The 16,660-nt window shown below is 53.9% G+C and overlaps 5 protein-coding genes across 5 annotated transcripts; 1 reads left to right on the top strand and 4 right to left on the bottom strand.

The window, feature by feature from the left end:
* Nucleotides 1–475: 475 nt before the first annotated feature.
* On the bottom strand, nucleotides 476–3,574 carry COCSADRAFT_183596 (uncharacterized protein). Its single transcript, XM_007704719.1, has 3 exons — nucleotides 3,129–3,574; nucleotides 1,982–3,071; nucleotides 476–1,758 (listed from the first exon to the last, which is right to left on the bottom strand). Exons 1-3 carry the CDS (start codon nucleotides 3,540–3,542, stop codon nucleotides 869–871), a joined length of 2,394 nt encoding a protein of 797 aa, XP_007702909.1. The 5' UTR covers nucleotides 3,543–3,574; the 3' UTR covers nucleotides 476–868.
* Nucleotides 3,575–3,820: 246 nt separating this feature from the next.
* COCSADRAFT_39300 (uncharacterized protein) lies at nucleotides 3,821–5,383 on the bottom strand. Its single transcript, XM_007704429.1, has 2 exons — nucleotides 4,849–5,383; nucleotides 3,821–4,788 (listed from the first exon to the last, which is right to left on the bottom strand). Exons 1-2 carry the CDS (start codon nucleotides 5,050–5,052, stop codon nucleotides 4,276–4,278), a joined length of 717 nt encoding a protein of 238 aa, XP_007702619.1. The 5' UTR covers nucleotides 5,053–5,383; the 3' UTR covers nucleotides 3,821–4,275.
* A 6,481-nt stretch (nucleotides 5,384–11,864) lies between these two features.
* COCSADRAFT_233112 (uncharacterized protein) lies at nucleotides 11,865–12,551 on the top strand. Its single transcript, XM_007704718.1, has one exon. It carries the CDS (start codon nucleotides 12,149–12,151, stop codon nucleotides 12,497–12,499), a length of 351 nt encoding a protein of 116 aa, XP_007702908.1. The 5' UTR covers nucleotides 11,865–12,148; the 3' UTR covers nucleotides 12,500–12,551.
* A 1,074-nt stretch (nucleotides 12,552–13,625) lies between these two features.
* On the bottom strand, nucleotides 13,626–14,018 carry COCSADRAFT_233105 (uncharacterized protein). Its single transcript, XM_007704717.1, has one exon. The coding sequence runs from the start codon at nucleotides 13,927–13,929 to the stop codon at nucleotides 13,639–13,641; it is 291 nt and encodes a 96-aa protein (XP_007702907.1). The 5' UTR covers nucleotides 13,930–14,018; the 3' UTR covers nucleotides 13,626–13,638.
* Nucleotides 14,019–15,911: 1,893 nt separating this feature from the next.
* On the bottom strand, nucleotides 15,912–16,603 carry COCSADRAFT_201987 (uncharacterized protein; the record flags this gene model as incomplete). Its single annotated transcript, XM_007704716.1, has 1 exon — nucleotides 15,912–16,603. A coding segment is annotated over one exon (306 nt), but the record flags the coding sequence as incomplete, so codon positions are not given.
* Between the last annotated feature and the right edge of the window lie 57 nt (nucleotides 16,604–16,660).

Below are 16,660 nucleotides of genomic sequence, written 5' to 3'. Positions count from 1 at the left end.
TAGGACCGTGATTTAAGGCGTGTGGTTCGATGGTTTGCGGGAAGGCTAGGTGGGAAGAGGGAAGATGGGAATGGGAAAAGGTGGGGGGGGGTGGAAGGGTCGGGCTGAATGAACGGATGTTGGTGGTTGAACTTGCGGTGTTTTTTTTTCTTTCTTGCTTTCTTGGTTGTTGGATGCGAGGAGACAAAGAAAATACGCATGCGATCGGTCGGTTGGTGCCGATGCGAATCGGAGTGTTAGCCTCATGTGTTGCAAGGTGAATCGCCGACGTGGCTGTTTGAGACCAGAAAACAGGGAAAGAAGTTCGGCGATTGATTCGCGGCGTTTTGGTCTCGCGTACGTTGCACAAACTAGCAAGCAAACTGAAGATCTGCGATGTGATTGCATTGTATACCCTGCCGGTTTTTTAGGATTGCACACAAGGCGTGTTGGCATACGCTTGGGGGCGTAGACGCAATCGCATAGCATTGAAGTAGTGAATTTCACGAGCAATGCGACAGCCAGGCCACATGTGGCTTGCAGCGGTTAGGACACGGCTAATATACGACGAGATCGCCTAGATAAATGTATTCGCTCGATTGATCCCGGTCGGCGGCCCGTTCGACTCTGACCGGTAGATCTGCGAAGTACCTCATTGGACCACGCGCGTCGATTGCAACAGCGACTGGGGGCTGGCCGGACAAGGGAGTCCAGGACGATATGACCAGGGCGGGAGGGTTTCGCAAAAACGTATCCTTTTGTTGGTTGTTGAAACACCAAGGCGTTGGTCAACGGGAAGCAAAAAAAAAATAACCTTGTACAAGCCGCCCAACCCGGAGGAATATACTATACAGAGAATAATTGGTGGAGATGTGGTTCGAGATTTGTATCACGCACCAAGTCCCAAGCCATGTACAGATTCATCATCTCCTAATGCCAGCCGTACTTCATCCTCGCCAACACCAAGCCGTACGCGACCCACTCGCTCACCGTGCCGGGCTTCCACGCCTATGATGCCTGCTTCAGCAAGTTCGGTGGCTGCATGCGCAAGACCAAGCGCTCTTGCAACTTTGAGGTCCGACTGTTTCGAGCCCATGTTAGGAGCGTCACGGTGCTTCGACGGCGTCGGTGGCTGCACCACCGCGCCGATTCCTCCGTCTATCCTATCGTCCTTCTCTGGCGCGAGAATGTATTCGTGAACGGGTCGCAACTGGCTCATGAGGCCCAATCGCTTTACTTCATCCACAACATCACCAAGCACCGCTTCGCCAATACCCGAGCGACGTATCCGTGCCAAGAGTGCTGCCAGGAATACTTTGGAAGCCAGCGGAAGAGCCCGCAACGCCTGTTGCAGGGGGCTACTCGTTGCTTCATTGATTGCTTGTTTGATCGTCACCATTGTGACTATGCCCCGTCGTTGGGCTGAATGCCCGACCTGATCTGCCCTCTGACCCACCAACTCTCCGGCAGTTGTGATTGACTGCGAGGTTGGAACCAAGTTAGCTTTGTTGTTCCGGCCAGACCTACTTGGTGTAGCCGGCTGGACTTCATTATCTCGGTCCTGTGATTTGATTTCGGCCTCGGTTTCGGCGATTTCTACCGCTCTTCGACAAATGTCCAACGCGCGTCGAGCATCTCCACTAACAGCTGCAACTTTACGGGCTGCAAATTGAACAGCATCAGGATGCACAATATTTCCTGGTACACCTTGGAGTCGCGATTGAATAATCTGCATCAATTGGTCGTACGTATAGCCCGGAAAGGTGATGCGTGTCAGGCCTAAGCGATAAGCGTGTTAGTCTTGCCGGTGCAGTAAGCAATACGAATGGTCACGTGGCATGCAATGGATATGCATAATTGTGATGTGCAAGCCGTTGAAGATCGCCCACGTTTGGAATGTGGAATGTGGAATGTGGATGAGGATGTGGATGTGGCTAGGGATGAGAGAGCGTTTCGATGTGTGGGGCCATTTTGGGAGTAGAATAGAGATGCTGGAACTTACCGAGCCGGCTGCTAATTTTATTACTCAACGTTCGTTCAGGCAGGTCCATTGTGTTGGCTACAGCAAGGACGATTAGCCTGCTGTGTCGGAGCCCAGGCCAGTTGAAGAAGTTGTACATGACAGATTGGTTCTTCGTAACCAGCTGATCGAGTTCATCCATCAAGACGACGCAAGGAACACGACGTGGGCTCGGAGTCGAAAACTCACGCTCCAGAAGCTCCAATGCATGAGACGGGCTGACTCGATCCCCACGCAGTGCTTGCCATAACAGCGAGTACGACTGGTGTGGGTCTGTAACTTTCATGCCATTGATTTCAACAAATATGAAATCGTCCAATTCTTCGGCTTGTACCGAGGCCTGCAGCTGTGCCACGACTTCACGCACCGTCGCCGTCTTTCCAGTGCCTGGAGTGCCCGAAATATAGATGCAAGACCCTGATCCTTCGGTGATAGCAGCCTCCAAGTGGCTGTAGACGGTAGAGAATTCCTCTTCCCGACAGGGTAGGGCAGCCGGTACTGACGATACATGGAGTTGATTGCGAGCAATCTGGAACGGCGAATTCAGGGTAGAGGGGTCGAGTACGCGTGTCCCCAGGGGGGTAAACTCTAATTGCTTCTTCAAGACAATTCTCTTGTGTGATGGGGTAAGGAATTTGCGGGCTGCCGGACTCTTCTTGGTCGAAGTGGGCGTAGTCGCATCATAAAGTTTCCGGCGCTTCCGCGGAGTTTCGGGCTGGCCTTCATGCGCTGCATCTGGAACCACAAATTCATCCAGGTCCTTTTGCAGCTGCTTCTTTGGCCGACCCGGACCTTTCCTTGTGGCCTTGGTCTGGCTCTCGACAAGGTCAACCAGGGATTGAATATCTTCAGCGCTGTTGTAAATGTCTTCCCACCTAAACTCGGGTGTATATGTCGTTGTTCGTGTATTACAGCCTCTCCTGCAGACGAACACCTTGCCATAGTCCTTGGAGGACTTTTTGACCCCTGTTGGGTATAGCTCTCGGTATCGCTCCAGGGAATATATCTTGGCCGTACCGTTAATGGAAGCCAGCGGGTTGTCATCGAATGCAGCCGATATGTACAGCTCGTCCTATTGGTTTTGCAATTAGTCGGCAGTCATGCGCGCACGAAGTGTCAATCGGCTCACAGAAAGGAAATCGGTGCGCTTCTTGTTCTGGTTTCGGATCTCCTTTTCGGAGAAGAACCACAGAAATTTGGCCATCTTCTCGTCTTCGTCGACGTCTTCGTAAAAGTCACAGATGATGCCCACCCATGCTTGGTTTCCCTCTGCTTTAAGCAGGACAGCGTCGCCGACTTTGCATTTGAAGCTGCCCATGCGTGCACCCACTATGTGTCTTCCCAGCAGTTCGGGGGCTGCTTTTCTCTTCCGTGGTGTCGCATTCTGATTCGGCTGGGTGTCGTCGGCGGCATTGTCCTGGTAGATCCATTCCCATGGGTGGTCCTCGTAGCCTAGCTCATCGTCCGAGTCTTCACGGAACACCGCGCCGCCAGAGAGGTATTGCCGTGCCTTGTCTACCTTGGAGCGTTTGATGGGAGCCATAGAGGAGTACAAGTGGTGTTGTTACAATTGGGGGGTTAATTGTCGCTGACGTTGGCGCGCAACCGGAACACTGCGACGCGTCGCTGTAGGCTTGGCGTCGCGAGACGCGGCAAGGCCAATCTCACCGCCTGGAGCACGGTCGTGACACTTTCACCTCACCATTCCAGTCGGTCGCAACATACCCATTGCAAGTGTGTACGCACATGGGTGATCAAGAGCGCGCATCACGTATCACTTGTCATCATGCACAAAGAATCAGATAATAATAATAATAATAATGTTCATTTGCCATATCACCGTGGCTCAGGCTTGCGCTGGCGCTAAGCTCACGGCCCTATGGTGAAATCTAAGGTAGTAGTCATAACCAAACAGACTTTGTCAATAAAGACAAGCAACCTCTTAACGCCCAACCTTCCTGGTTAAGTGAGGGACCCTTCCCTAAACGACCGACGCTGATGATGCAAAACAAGAGAGAAAAAAAAGAAGCGGGTAATAATTCATAAAAGACAGGAGACTGTAAGTCTCAAGAAGAGAAGGTAAAAGAATCCGCGCCACCGCACCCTCGTTATACAGAGGAAATGGGATGCATGGGAGGCGTTCGTGGCATAGAGTTTGGTGTTGTTGGGTAGTCTATGTCCGAGTGCTCAAGTGGTGGCGTCGACATCTGCCGGAACCGGTCAGTGGATTGGTTGGCGAAGGAAGAGCAGCAGCAGCGAGCGGAAGAGCTGGAAGTCTACGCATAGTAGGGCTGGCGTGTAGGGAGCCTTACTGAGTGTGCGTAGGAGTGGGGTGGTGGGATCTCGATCCCGCCAAGTGCCGCGTAGCCAACACCAAACGGGCTCATGTCCTCCTCGGCGTAGTACTCAGTCTTCATAGCGGGCACCAAACTTGGCAGTCCAGTGGAGTAAGAAGACGAGTGTGGCGGTGGTAGGTAGGCGTAGCTTGGCATGTCGGTGGTGAGGGTAGTTGGTATTGTGTGGTAGGGCGAGGCTGAGTAAGGCATGGAGTAGGCTACGGCGTCTGGTGCTGGGTAGGCGGACGAGTAGGCGACAGAGAAGGGTGGTGGGCTGGTGGACAGCTGGCGGGTGTACTGGTGCGAAAACATGCGGTCCTCGGCGGGTGGGGTGGTGTAGGAAGACTCGGAAGAAGATGGTGAGGGGAACTCCTGGCGCGGTGATGGCTGAGGTGGCTGCAGCTCAGCAGGCTTCTGCTCAGGTGAAGCTGAGCTAGAGGCAGCACGACGCTCCTGTAGCTGCATCAGTACATTGCTCCGAGCTATACGAGGTGCGGTAGCACGGGAACTCACAAGGTCTTCGAGCCTCTTCTTGAGCTTCTTGCGGTAGTTGCGTTGAGCAATGCGGTTCTGAATACGCCTGCGCTCCGCAAGATCCGAGATCTTTGTCCAGTCCTCGTTGGGGTTTGCCGACGCTGAGAAGGCTGACGAGGTGCCCGAGTATCTTGTAGTGGTTGCTACTGGGCTGGCATACTGATAGCTGGCGTGTCGATGCATGGTGGAAGAAGTGACGTGGGTGGGGGGGTAGTGTGGCTAAGGGAAGCAGCCACAGGCAGTGATGTAGTGGTGGTGGTGGTTGTTCAAGAGGAGGATATGTATATGGTGATGGTGGATTATGACTGAGGCAAGATGAAGATGAGAAGATAGAAAGACTCAGTGGTGGAGCTGGATGTCTGGCTATTAATGTAAGAGGCTTTGGCAGTTGGGGAGGACATTATATTTATCTCGCCGTCTCAAGAAGCGTCCGCAGTCGTTCGAGTGGAGCACAGACGGACTAGTGTTGGTCCCCAGCTTCAGGCCCTCGCAGCGCAGGCATCCTGGGCTGTCGGTGCCGGCTTGGGCATTGCTCAATTTGGTACGGTTTGGAGGGACCCTGGCCGGTGTACATTCACCGACTGCGGTCTTGTAAATTTAGTATGGGCGCTAGCGCAGGCTGGCAGCGGGCCAGTGAGCGTTGGGCTGGCCAGGGCGCGGCAGGCTTCTGAGGCCACGGCAGGGTGAGACGGTGGGCGCATGGGCGTGTACTGAAAGCAACGGGCGCGGAAACGGTGTATTGGGGAGCGGTGACCATCAGCATCATGGCTGTCAGGCCTGTCAAGCCCCCAGCGACCCCCTAGTCGTCGCTCAGCGCTGCTCGCCCATCCCCATGTCACCCATGCCGCCTCTCGACGCGTCTGCCTCCCCCTGCCACCGCCCGCCCTCGCTGCGTACCCAGTGCTCGTCGCCAACAGCCCTACGTCCCTTGGCCGCTCGAGCGTGACGGAACTTCACGCGACCCCGGGCACGAGTCTGTGTGTTGTCTCCATCTCGGTCCCTGCGTGCGGCGTGCGTATGCCTCTCCCCAAGGGCCCTTGCCCGCATCGACGCTTCACAGCAGCACCACGGCGTTGCTCGTCCGGCCGCCTCTCTCTCTCTCTCTCTCCCCCTCTGCCAGCCCGCGCCAGCCGTTGCCTCCACTTCCACCTCCACCTCCGCTATGCTGCATGCAGTGCTGCAACTGGGGGCCGCAAGCCAGAGCAGACGCATCCATCAACTGTGCCTCGCGCCGTCGTGGGTGCAGCGCCCGCTGGGCAGAGCCGGCACGCCCCACTTGCTCGTCTTCAGCCCCCCCACCTGCCATTGGCTGCTCCACCACCAGCTCTGCGCTGCCTACGTACGACGTTGTGCATGTGCAATCTCCAGACACCGCGACCACTCACCGCGACTCGCCCGTTCCAAAATGACGCTGCCGAAATGATGAATTGCTCTGTCTGTCTGTCTGTCTGTCTGCCTGCCCGGCCTGCCATGGCTGTGACTGAACTGTCCGGCCCTGCGTTGCGTTGCCGTTATGGACAATAGAATAGGGAAGGAAGCCTACTCCATACTTGCTGTGTACGACCATATCCTCTATCGAGTCTAGGCCCCCCCCGCCAACCAACTTCAGCCCTCGCACCACCACCACCCAAGCTGCTTTGTCACCCACTCCCTAACTAGTAAACTGCGCTGCGCAGCCGACCGTTGGATGGACAAACCCCCCTCTCTCCCTCTACCCACTCAATGCCCACGCAAGCCACGCAAAGAGCCCCAGAATTCCCCTAGAACAAGCGTCTCACACTTCAGCAGCCCTACGCATCCTCCCATGCTCTACCGCAGCCGCATCAGCACCTTACTGCAGTGTCGGTGAGGTAAGGCGAGAAGTCCCTAGGTCTTTTCAGCCTAAAGCTTGTTGCTACGAGAATAATCAATCACCACGGCATCAGCCAATCACTATGCCAAACACACCATGTAGAAACACTGATAGACGCGCCCTCAGCTCTTTCCATTGATGCCATCTCTTTAGCGTCTCGACGGGGTATTGGCCACCAACGCTACGCCCTACGCCCAGCGGCCGAGGCTCATTTGCTTCGCCCTCGACGACTGGCTTTCCCATTTACCTCAACTGTCCCAGCCCGCCAAGAGGGTGCTTTGTAGCAGCCGTTGCTGTGCATACTACTTGGCTTGGTGCCGGCAGTTGCTATCTATGGCTCGGAGAGACTCTACCAATGCAGAAACGCTTCCCTCATTGTTGACCGTTGGCGGCTGTGTTGCGACTTCAGGCCACCCCCGAAGAGCACATGGAGATTGTGGGGGCCGAATCATGGCAAAAAGTTGGCCGATCGAGTAGAGGGCTGGACTTGGATAGTTGAGACATGTCTGTGGGCCACGATAGCTGAGCAAAAGTGCCCCCAATTGAAGAGAAATGTGGCCATGCTGATCCGTTGTACATGCCGAAGCCATGCATGTTCCCAAGAAGCGTGGTGGGTTGGTTGTGATGGTAGGGCTCTGCCATTTGACACTGCAATGGCCGTGTGTGGGGTATGGAGCTCGTCTAGATGCACTTTGCCTCAAACATCTGAGCTGGTTTCTCTGGGTCCGGGCGATGGGGTCCACTCTGCTGCTGTTTCGAGTAATAGTTGTCTTTGAGTAATGACCAGGTTGTGCAATCTACCAACGATACTGGAACACAGCCCGTGCGCAAACACAGGCCCCCATTTGAAAAGTTCCAAAGTTCAAGAGCAATATACGCGTGATTGTAAGGCGCCGGTGGACAGGACATGGTACCATTTACCCGTAAGAATTGCTAATCGTGGGTGTAGATTGACGGCAACGTGGGCTGTTGTTGTGGTTGTCTAGACAAGCTTTTCCAGCAAATGCCTGCCTCCCATGGCCATGGTATCACCCCCCCCCAAGTCTTTTTGCTTTCACATGGCCGGTAGTTGGACGAGCACCATCAGCACCTGGCCATTTGAATCAAGACCAGTTAGAAGGAGGCAGATGCGACCAAGTCTACAAATAGTGTCTTGATGTTTTGGAGCAGTGCATTGCCACCGGGGGTGCTGTAGCACTTGTGCTTTGAAATACACTATTGCGCATCGCACCATGGCGAAGTTACGCCCTGCGCTGCCCGTTAACGGAGCATGCCGGGCGCGAATTGGACTTGTGTGTATGGACAGCGCCCAAGAATGCCAGGACAGCTAGCGCAGTGGCCGGATGTCTCGTCTGCTCACTCGTGCGACTTGGTGTTCTGCAACTTTGACTCGTCATTGTACTAGACGTGACTGATGTGACCCCGGACTCCCGGGCTTATCGCAAGTCCAACACGTGCATGCCATGGAAGCCTGATGTAAGTACAGACACAAACGCCAAGCGCATGCATCTAGCAATACTCGAGTGCAGTCTTGCGACTGGAGCCACACCGGTTTGCGGCATGCCCGATTCCAACTATGACGGCCAGCGCAATACAACTACGGCCTTGTATACTCGACGCGATATCAGAGTCGGTGATGTCCCGACGGTGAGAGTGTAAGGCGGGAGGACCCCTGTTTTTTCCTAGAGCGGCTAGCAGCGCGACGGCCCCTGTTAGCGAAGACTGGTGGGCAGCTGTGAGTGGGCAGAAGCAGAAGCGAGACAAGTAGACAGGCCTAGGCGACCGTTGTGTCGGGCGTTCCGACCAAATCTCACCGCTGGACGCCATACGTTCATATAGTATGCTACGGGGATGGGCATGGCGCGAGTGACCAGGTCAAGTATGGTGCCATACTGTTGGGCCCATTTACTAGCATAGCATCCTTCCTGGAAATTCCCTGGCCACAGTATTGTCCAAAACGAGGACGAATTGCGCAGTCGTTGGGAGCAATGTGCTAAAACGGACACATGAGCGCTTGATTGCGGGCGCCTCGAACCAAACTACTCTACTCGCATTCGAATTGCGGTGGAAATGAATTTCACATACTAACCTCTTAACCGCTGGCCAAATGCGTCTTCTGCTAATCCTGTCGCTAGAGTTGGCAGGCAATGACGCCAGCCACGAGTGCGCTAATTCGTAATTCGTCGGGCAGAGAAAGAGCATAGTAGGGCCTATATTTAGCGTCCGCTCTACCAAGTCGAGCCAACGTTCTGACGACAGCATACCCCTCGACGCACCTTTGCAGCCCTATAGCCCTATGGCACACCCGATAAAGCAGCTGACATGACCATGGTTTTGTCAAGCATACCATGTCAGCGACGAGTCCCCTCTTGCCATGGCCGCCGGGTGCTGGTTGCTGTAGTAGCACCTTGGGCCAAGGTCCTGACAAACTACCGTTCACGACACACAGACACGCGCGCACACGCATACGCACACGCACACAGACACGCACACACCCTCTCTCTGGAATTAGTAGGTGAGGGGTAGACTATACACGTGTATCCGCATATGGACCAAGCTCGCACGGTATCGAGTTCACCGGTTTCTGGGCGTAACCGGCAGGAGGGCACGACCAGTACGGTGGGAACGCCTACCGCGTCTCTGCACAAGCAGTGGGTAGACGAGATGGACTGTCATTTGCAAAAATCGAGAAGGATGTGAGGGTGTGGTGGGCATTGGTCGCATATTGGGCAGAATGCAGCAAGCTCGCTTAGACGAGAGGTGTATAACCAAGCGCCCATGGCGCCTCGAGCAGCGACTTCACCGATAACCATTGGTCGCCTAGCACACGGACGCTCGCCAACGCTGTGCATCCGCACCGGGGGGGATAGTCAGGCCTCGTGGCAGTCTGGCAGCAGAGCGTCTCGGCCCTCGACCTTTGGCGACGTCCATTTGCGCAATTGCATCACACTCTTGTTTCCGTCACGCTGCAGCCCCCAAGGCAGAATCAAGGCCTCGATCAGCCGCATCATGGCCCTTTGGGGGGGCGCTCCTTCAAGACATGCATGTACTATAGCGTGCTCAAGGACGCAGCATCGTGCAGTCACATTTCCAAGTGGGTCCGTCGGCACAGGCTCGAGTCCAGACACAAGACAGGGCAATTGTACGACTACACTACTTGCACACTGGCAACACCAAGCGCGCTCAACGCGAGCAGGCCAGTAAGGCGCAGCATGAGCATCGGGCGTCGGCACAGGCAAGCCCGCCCACGCGTTCGGGGGTCCAAAATCGCATCATGGCGCGGTTGACAAATGCTGTGCATAGTTGTGGGAATTCACATTGCGCTTGCAGCGGACACGGCCATGACTAAGACGGTGGGCTGCCGAGTGGCTTGCATCGGCAAGTGGCAGTCTTGTTCTTTGCAGTCATCAAAGTTGCGACTGTCATCCCACAACCAGCAAGCGAAACGAACCCCACTCAGGATTCAACAGCCCATGCAGGAACATTGCCGCAGATATTGGCAATAACACTGTCTGTTCAAGGCCGTGGTTGAGCGACTTCTCCTCACCAACGTTATGTACTATGCAATCTGCTGCATACATACATACTTGCACTTACATACACGTGTACATAGATATTATAGATCCAGACTACTATCGCGCCAGAACGGCTTTTGCTTATTTCCGCCTCGCAGAACCTATGCTTTATAGTGGAGCATGAGTTTGAGGAACGGCAGCCCGAGTCAGGATCGTCAAGCCTTACCAGTTGTCAATTGTGGCAGGTCCGTGAGAAGGTATTACGGCTTCGCATGCCATTGGACGCCACATGGAATCCTACTACCTATCGCCTAAGCTCCTAGGCGAATTACTCAGCCAGTGACGCATGTTTGTCTACCTTTTTGCGCACTGCTGCTAGCACGTCACACTCAAGGCAGCAGTAGGGCTGAAGACGGAAACCTACTGAACGAGGTTGCGCGTGGTGCACTTTGTTTTTTTCTCTCGACCGGTGACAAAGCAGCAGAATCTCGCAGAATAATCGGGCAATGTCGCTCAACAGTGCTGCTACATGTGTCGCCAGGCGTGTTGGTCCGTGGAATGTTACCCGCCCGCCCGCTTGCAAGTACACGCTCCTAGCTACGCCACTGGATACGCAATACGCCTCTCGGGCGTCGAGTGTTTGTGATGGACAGATGGTTGCAGCGCAATGTGCGTCATAGCGGACTTGTAAACGCCATATCGCTATCGCCGACACCACGAACATCGGACTCGTCCTTCTAAAGTCCGCACCACCCCCATCGGCCTAGCATTCCATGTCTGGTCCTCCTAGCCAAGGTGTTGCGCAATGGATTTGGAAGCGGCAGCGGTAGCAGCATCATGGCTGACCCTTGCTACAAGTGCAAGTGTTCTACAGCCTTGCACTACCAAGATTTGACAAGCGGACTTGGGCGGGGAATGCAGTGTGGTGTGCAGTAGGCATGACGAATATGGCAGAGGTCGCAGTGGGAGAACAGATCAAGATTCTTTCAGCATGGCTGTAGGTGCACCGCGTGGGAAGATGACATTTGCTGCTACTATATGAAGATGAGCATATACAACAGCGCAAAAGCATGGTTTATCGAGTTTTGAGCAAGATGGCAATGGGTAGGCAATCATGCCACTTACCCCGCGCTACCCCCTTACCCCCCTTGCTCCCCCCAGACGGGCGCGAGGATGCAAGTCATCAGATGGTGGGATGGCTGTCACCAGTCGGAAACAGGACTCAAAAAGGCAACATGGTCTAGAATGGTGCATCTCGTGGCCATTGAGGGCTCTGTGATTGCGCCTATCTCTCAGCTGCTAGGTCATGAGGCTTGGTGCGGATGTAACCACACGTGTGTGCAGCGTAACCACGAGCAAGCCGAGGAGCAAGAGACGGGCAGGAAGACATCTTTGGCTCAAGGTGACGCAAATAGGTCTGGACACATGCTACCACGCAACAGGTCGAGTCCTGAAACGGAAGCATGGTGCGAAATGCTCGCTTGCTACTCGTGCCTTTTCAGCCTCTGGGTGCGGGGCAGCGACTGCGCCATGGAGCGTCCAAGCCAATATGATAGATGGTACTAGCAGTAGTGGTGGGTGTAGTACATGTGGTTGTTTTGATTTAGAATGGGCCTAGCAAACTCGGTGTAAGGCAAAATAACCACCAGCTGCACTTTACATCCGCACTCTACATCCGCACACACGACAGGTCAACGTGGGGGCTCCGACTGTTCCGCCAGGCCCCACGATAGAGTTGAAAGTGTGAAGTGTCGCCGTCTGCGCGAAACATGCCGGAAACAGATGGAGGCAGCCACAGGGACCTGACGGGCACTCGGGAGTCGGCTACAGTCACGTGAGACTGCAACACGCGGCACGGAACTGGCTCCGAAGGGCGCAGCTGGACACGGCACGGGCTGGTTAGTGTGTAACGATGTGGTGGCGCAGGCATCATTCGCGGGCCCAACCGTGCCTTGTCTTCAAGGCTGTACCTGGTTGCCAGACTCACCATACGTACCGCTCTCCAGCCCAGTGCCCACGATACCCACGACACCCGCAGGTGGCAGACTACCACTATTTCCAAGTCACAGTTCCCTTGTCTTCCTCGTCGCCCCTGCTCGCTGAGAATTATACAGCATGTCTTTGGCCAGAATTCAAACAGAAGGGTTGTGCCACCTCTTGCAGCCAGCTATGTAAGTACACTATGTATACTGTGTATACATATCCAGCTTGTATGTACATACATTGGTACATGCAGTCTGTATACCTCCCCGGTCGTTGGTGATCCAAGCGCGTGGCTGGCCAGATGTGCTTACATACTTGCCTGCTTACTTACAAAGACATGCAAAACCTCTCTACCAGCAGTCATGGAAGCTTTGGCCCTGTCCCCTAGCGCCGGTAACTATCGCAAGCCGCTAAGCACTCAATCCATCCCTCTGCCTTGTCTTCAACGGTCGTTCTGTCGGAAATTCCACTTTCTAAAATTCCATCTTGGCAGAAATTCACGATCTTGACACCGCCTGATTAGGTTTGGGGTCTTTTTGACATGACACTGGACGTTACACCGTCTTGCATATACGTCCCGTCTACACCAGCCGCCACAGACTGTGTACGCCGAGTACAGAGGCAATTCCCGCTGCATAAGTATGTATCTAGCCATGTGCATGTGTCCAAGTCCACTCGACAGCCATCGCTGCTCAGCCTTGGATTCCCACGCTAGCCTGACCAACGATGTGCAAACGACCTGACCAATGACTGGTTACGAAGAAGCTCAAAGGGCTTGCGCGGAAACAAAGGACACTAAGCCTTCTTGGGCCAATGCGCATCGCACTGAACTTCCGCAACGCTTTCTTAACGAGGCAAAGCGCGATACCCCCTGGCGGCCTTCATTTTGGTTCGTGCCAGCCCAAGCCTAGGGCTGGGTAGATAGTCGGCGATTTGCAACTATGGACTCGCATTCCATGTACCTACCATGCATGCACGCAGGCCCACCGGAGCCCGAATGCGGAGGGTGAACAGCTTGTCGGGTCCGACAGGCTTCTTCTCTTTCATCTCCTGATTGTAGCAAGACACATTACATATCGCCCAGCGAGCGGCTTTTCACAGAGCCGATTGTTGGCGCCGTTTGTCGGGTTCCAATGACTTTTGCGTTGAACTGCCCAAACTGCCACACAGCTGTCATGGGTACGTTTTATTACCCCGGATTGCTCCCACGTTGGCACGTTTGAGTAGTTGGTCAGCACTCAAATTGGGCCGAAAGCGATTGATTGACGGGGGGGGGGGAACCTGCTGCCTACCTCCACGGACGGTTGCTCGCGCAAGGGCTTACTGATCTGATGGTCGCGAATGTTGTAGGGCTGAGGACATGTCTTATGCCGTTCCCTCCACGCGGGGGTTGAGCCAGCGGGCAGTCTGACATGTCGCTCACCCTTCTTTGGCTCTGATCTCGCATCCCACATGGGAGTCGTACATGACGTTATCTAGGAACAAAAATAAATACACATACCAGCAGAAGGTGCATGTAACAAATCTTGTCGCCTCTCCTGTGCTGTGCCGTCTGTCTGCGCGTCGCACCGAATACAAACCCGCCTCGACGCATTTCAAACACATGTACTCGACATCCATGTCCCGAGAGGGGCACGCGCACACAATCATAATGCACAAGCACTTCGACTTCTTCTGTACTTTGCGAAATACGCCATAGTCGACGTGCATACCCTGTCACTGGATCTTTTCAGGTGAAACACGACAGAAGCCCCCTATACCTAACGCCAGGACAACCCGGTGACACTTCCACCCTTTCCCTTCTGCCAACCGTCGTGTCGGCCATTTCGGCGCAACCTACAGGACCGAGTTCCGATTGTCTCTCAGCCGCTCGAACGGGCGCACAATCGTCACTGGCTGGATGGCCCGAGTCGTGGCACCTGCAAATCCGGTCCTTCCGTTCGATTGATTTGCTCCATACCGTTGTCGCTCCGGCATATTCCACCACACAAACACACAGCAACACGGACTCGGACTCGGAACAGAAGGTACACGTACACACACATGCTGGCTGCGAATCTGATCATCAGGGCTAGCGATCGCAAAAACTTGGCGCTTCCCAAACCATCCAACACCCTACGTAGTGGATTACTACACAACTGCCGTCCAGCCCCAGGTCGATCACTTGGTAGAAATCGCACCGACTACTAGTGATTTTCCTGTGCGCTCCCTTTTTCTCTCGCTCCATTCGCGCCGATGAAGACGAGAAGATGCGGTGGGCAGCAACACACACAAACACCGTGCACGCACACCTACATACGCGCGCGCTCTGCCTTGCATTTCAGTTCAACTGACCTAATCGAAAAGTATGAGACACAAGTCGCGGAGAGGACTCCGATGAGGAGTGAGGTCGGTGTCTCAAAGCAATAACAATGTCACAGTCATGGCTTTTTTACGGCGGCTCTAGTAGACAGGCTGGTTAATTGTCATATCACGACAGTGAAGCGGTCAGTCAGGCTATGCGTTGGGTGCGTGGTGACATTTCAGGAGGGAGACAGATAGTGCAACGCGTTTAGGTTAGAACGCTACGTCTGTTTGTACTTCGGTACCTGACAGTCCGGTGTGCCGCACATTCGTGTACATTACAGCCAAAAAGCAAGCTTTTCGTATAACTGGGACGTTGAAAGCGTCCGCTGTTCGATAAAGTGCTCTAGGCCTAATGAAGGCCCGGGGGGTTGTTGCTGTTCAGTAATAATAGGGCCGGTTTGAAACAAAATCATAGGTGGTCCTTGACCGTGTTCGCGCTATTTGCTGAGGGAATTTACCGCTTCACCTTTTTTTGATCATGCATCTTGGGGAGCCCCATCAACCCACCCTCCCAACTGCCGTGATACTCATCCTGTCTTGTAACATCGTGTGAGAGTTTCCAAGGATAAAACCAAAAAAAAGCTCGGTGCCTTTTCACAACTACTGATCCCTCCTCCCTCCCCACCAAAAAGGGAACGAACGAGTCTCATAATGGAAAGGGAGAGGTGATGTGGCATGACACGCATCCTGAGGGAAATCCCGCTTCTCGAAACAAGACATTGGCCCTCCCTCTTTCCTCGACTCAAGAGAGAGGAGGAAAGTCCCGCCCTAGTATGGTGGTCCCTTGTATCGTGAACTTGTTGAAAATTAGAAACTAGTTGGACGTTTACCAACTACCCATAACCAGCCGCCCTTGCGAAATTCAAGCATCGGCCCCCCCTTCCCTTCATTCGCATTAGTAAGTAGGTAGATTTCGCAGTAGTGTCACGAGAAGAAGAGTAAAAAACAACAAGCCTTTTTGACACCTAGCCAAGTTTCCCAAGCACAATATTCACACAAACTTCTCAACTTTGATCCTCGTCATTGTCATCTAAAAGATGTGCAACCTTACCACCACATCCTCACATCCTTCACAACACATCCCTACTATACCGCCCAGACAAAAAAAATCCCATCGCGTGACATAATCTTTCCCCCTTCATCCTTCTTCCTTCTAGAAGGAAAGAAGAAGAAAAAACACCCCAAGCCCATCAATACCCAGTCTGATGACCAAGCAAAGCAAGTAAGCACACACGACTCAAACCCCACCCCCCCCCCCCCCAGGTTTATACGCCCAATGTTACCGGAGAAATTTTAAATTCTTCCCTTTTCCAGCTAAACCAAGCAAAGAAAAGAAAACTATGCTAAGTTAGCCATAACTATACTATTACAACACGCTAAAACAAAATGCTAACTACTCATCGCTCTCATCCCTCCGGCTCGTCTGTGTCTGTGTGTACACACTACTTTGTGCGACTCATGGGGAAAACCCTTAACCCTTTTCTGTTCCCTTCTAACGGCCATTCTTCGTTTCTCTTCTTGTTTTCTCGGCCGAGAAGGGAAGGGGTGTGTGTGTATGTGTGTGCACGCATGCATCATTATCATCATCATCATCATCATCATCATCATCATTCCCCCCCCCAGTCAGCCCTGTTCCTGTAAGGATGGTTGCAAAGAAAAAAGCGTGTGCATGGTTCTTCCCTCCCATGCTTCCATTAAAAAAAAGCCGGTAGTACTAGCGAAGAATCTCTTGTCAACAGACCTGTTCGCTGTGCCTTAGCCCCCCCCTTAGGCGCGTCTTTACGGCCCGCGGCGTAAAACCCTCGCGGCGTTTAGACCAGCGTAAGCAAACGCAACGGTTTAGGGCTGGCGGACTACCGTATGTAAGATGAGGGGAAGGGAGGGGGCGGGTGAGATGGGTGAATGGCCAGAGAAAGGGACGGGGATGGGGAGACCAAGGCAAGGACGCTTGCACCTTGTTTAGCGGCAGCTGGGAACGGGAAGGAGAGATGGGAGGAGGGTGAGTGATCAGCGAGATCTTACTATGCGCACGACTGGCCTAGGACGGGAAGGGGTTAGAGCGATGGTCTGGGGTTTTTTAGGGGGGTTCGATACG

The sequence above is a fragment of the Bipolaris sorokiniana genome, assembly GCF_000338995.1.
Source record: "Bipolaris sorokiniana ND90Pr unplaced genomic scaffold COCSAscaffold_12, whole genome shotgun sequence".
Lineage (NCBI taxonomy): Eukaryota > Fungi > Ascomycota > Dothideomycetes > Pleosporales > Pleosporaceae > Bipolaris > Bipolaris sorokiniana.
Note: the sequence above shows the minus strand (reverse complement) of the source record. Positions and strands in the feature narration are given on the sequence as shown.

Bases quoted from the DNA above. Each gene is read 5' to 3' on its own strand.
- COCSADRAFT_183596 (XM_007704719.1), bottom strand. From the start codon at position 3,542: ATGGCTCCCATCAAACGCTCCAAGGTAGACAAGGCACGGCAATACCTC. The intron at 3,072-3,128 runs GTGAGCCGATTG...CAAAACCAATAG, and splicing joins AGCGCACCGATTTCCTTTCT to GACGAGCTGTACATATCGGC. The intron at 1,759-1,981 runs GTAAGTTCCAGC...CTTATCGCTTAG, and splicing joins TAAAATTAGCAGCCGGCTCG to GCCTGACACGCATCACCTTT.
- COCSADRAFT_39300 (XM_007704429.1), bottom strand. From the start codon at position 5,052: ATGCATCGACACGCCAGCTATCAGTATGCCAGCCCAGTAGCAACCACT. The intron at 4,789-4,848 runs GTGAGTTCCCGT...ATGCAGCTACAG, and splicing joins AGAAGAGGCTCGAAGACCTT to GAGCGTCGTGCTGCCTCTAG.
- COCSADRAFT_233112 (XM_007704718.1), top strand. From the start codon at position 12,149: ATGTGGTGGCGCAGGCATCATTCGCGGGCCCAACCGTGCCTTGTCTTC.
- COCSADRAFT_233105 (XM_007704717.1), bottom strand. From the start codon at position 13,929: ATGCACGTCGACTATGGCGTATTTCGCAAAGTACAGAAGAAGTCGAAG.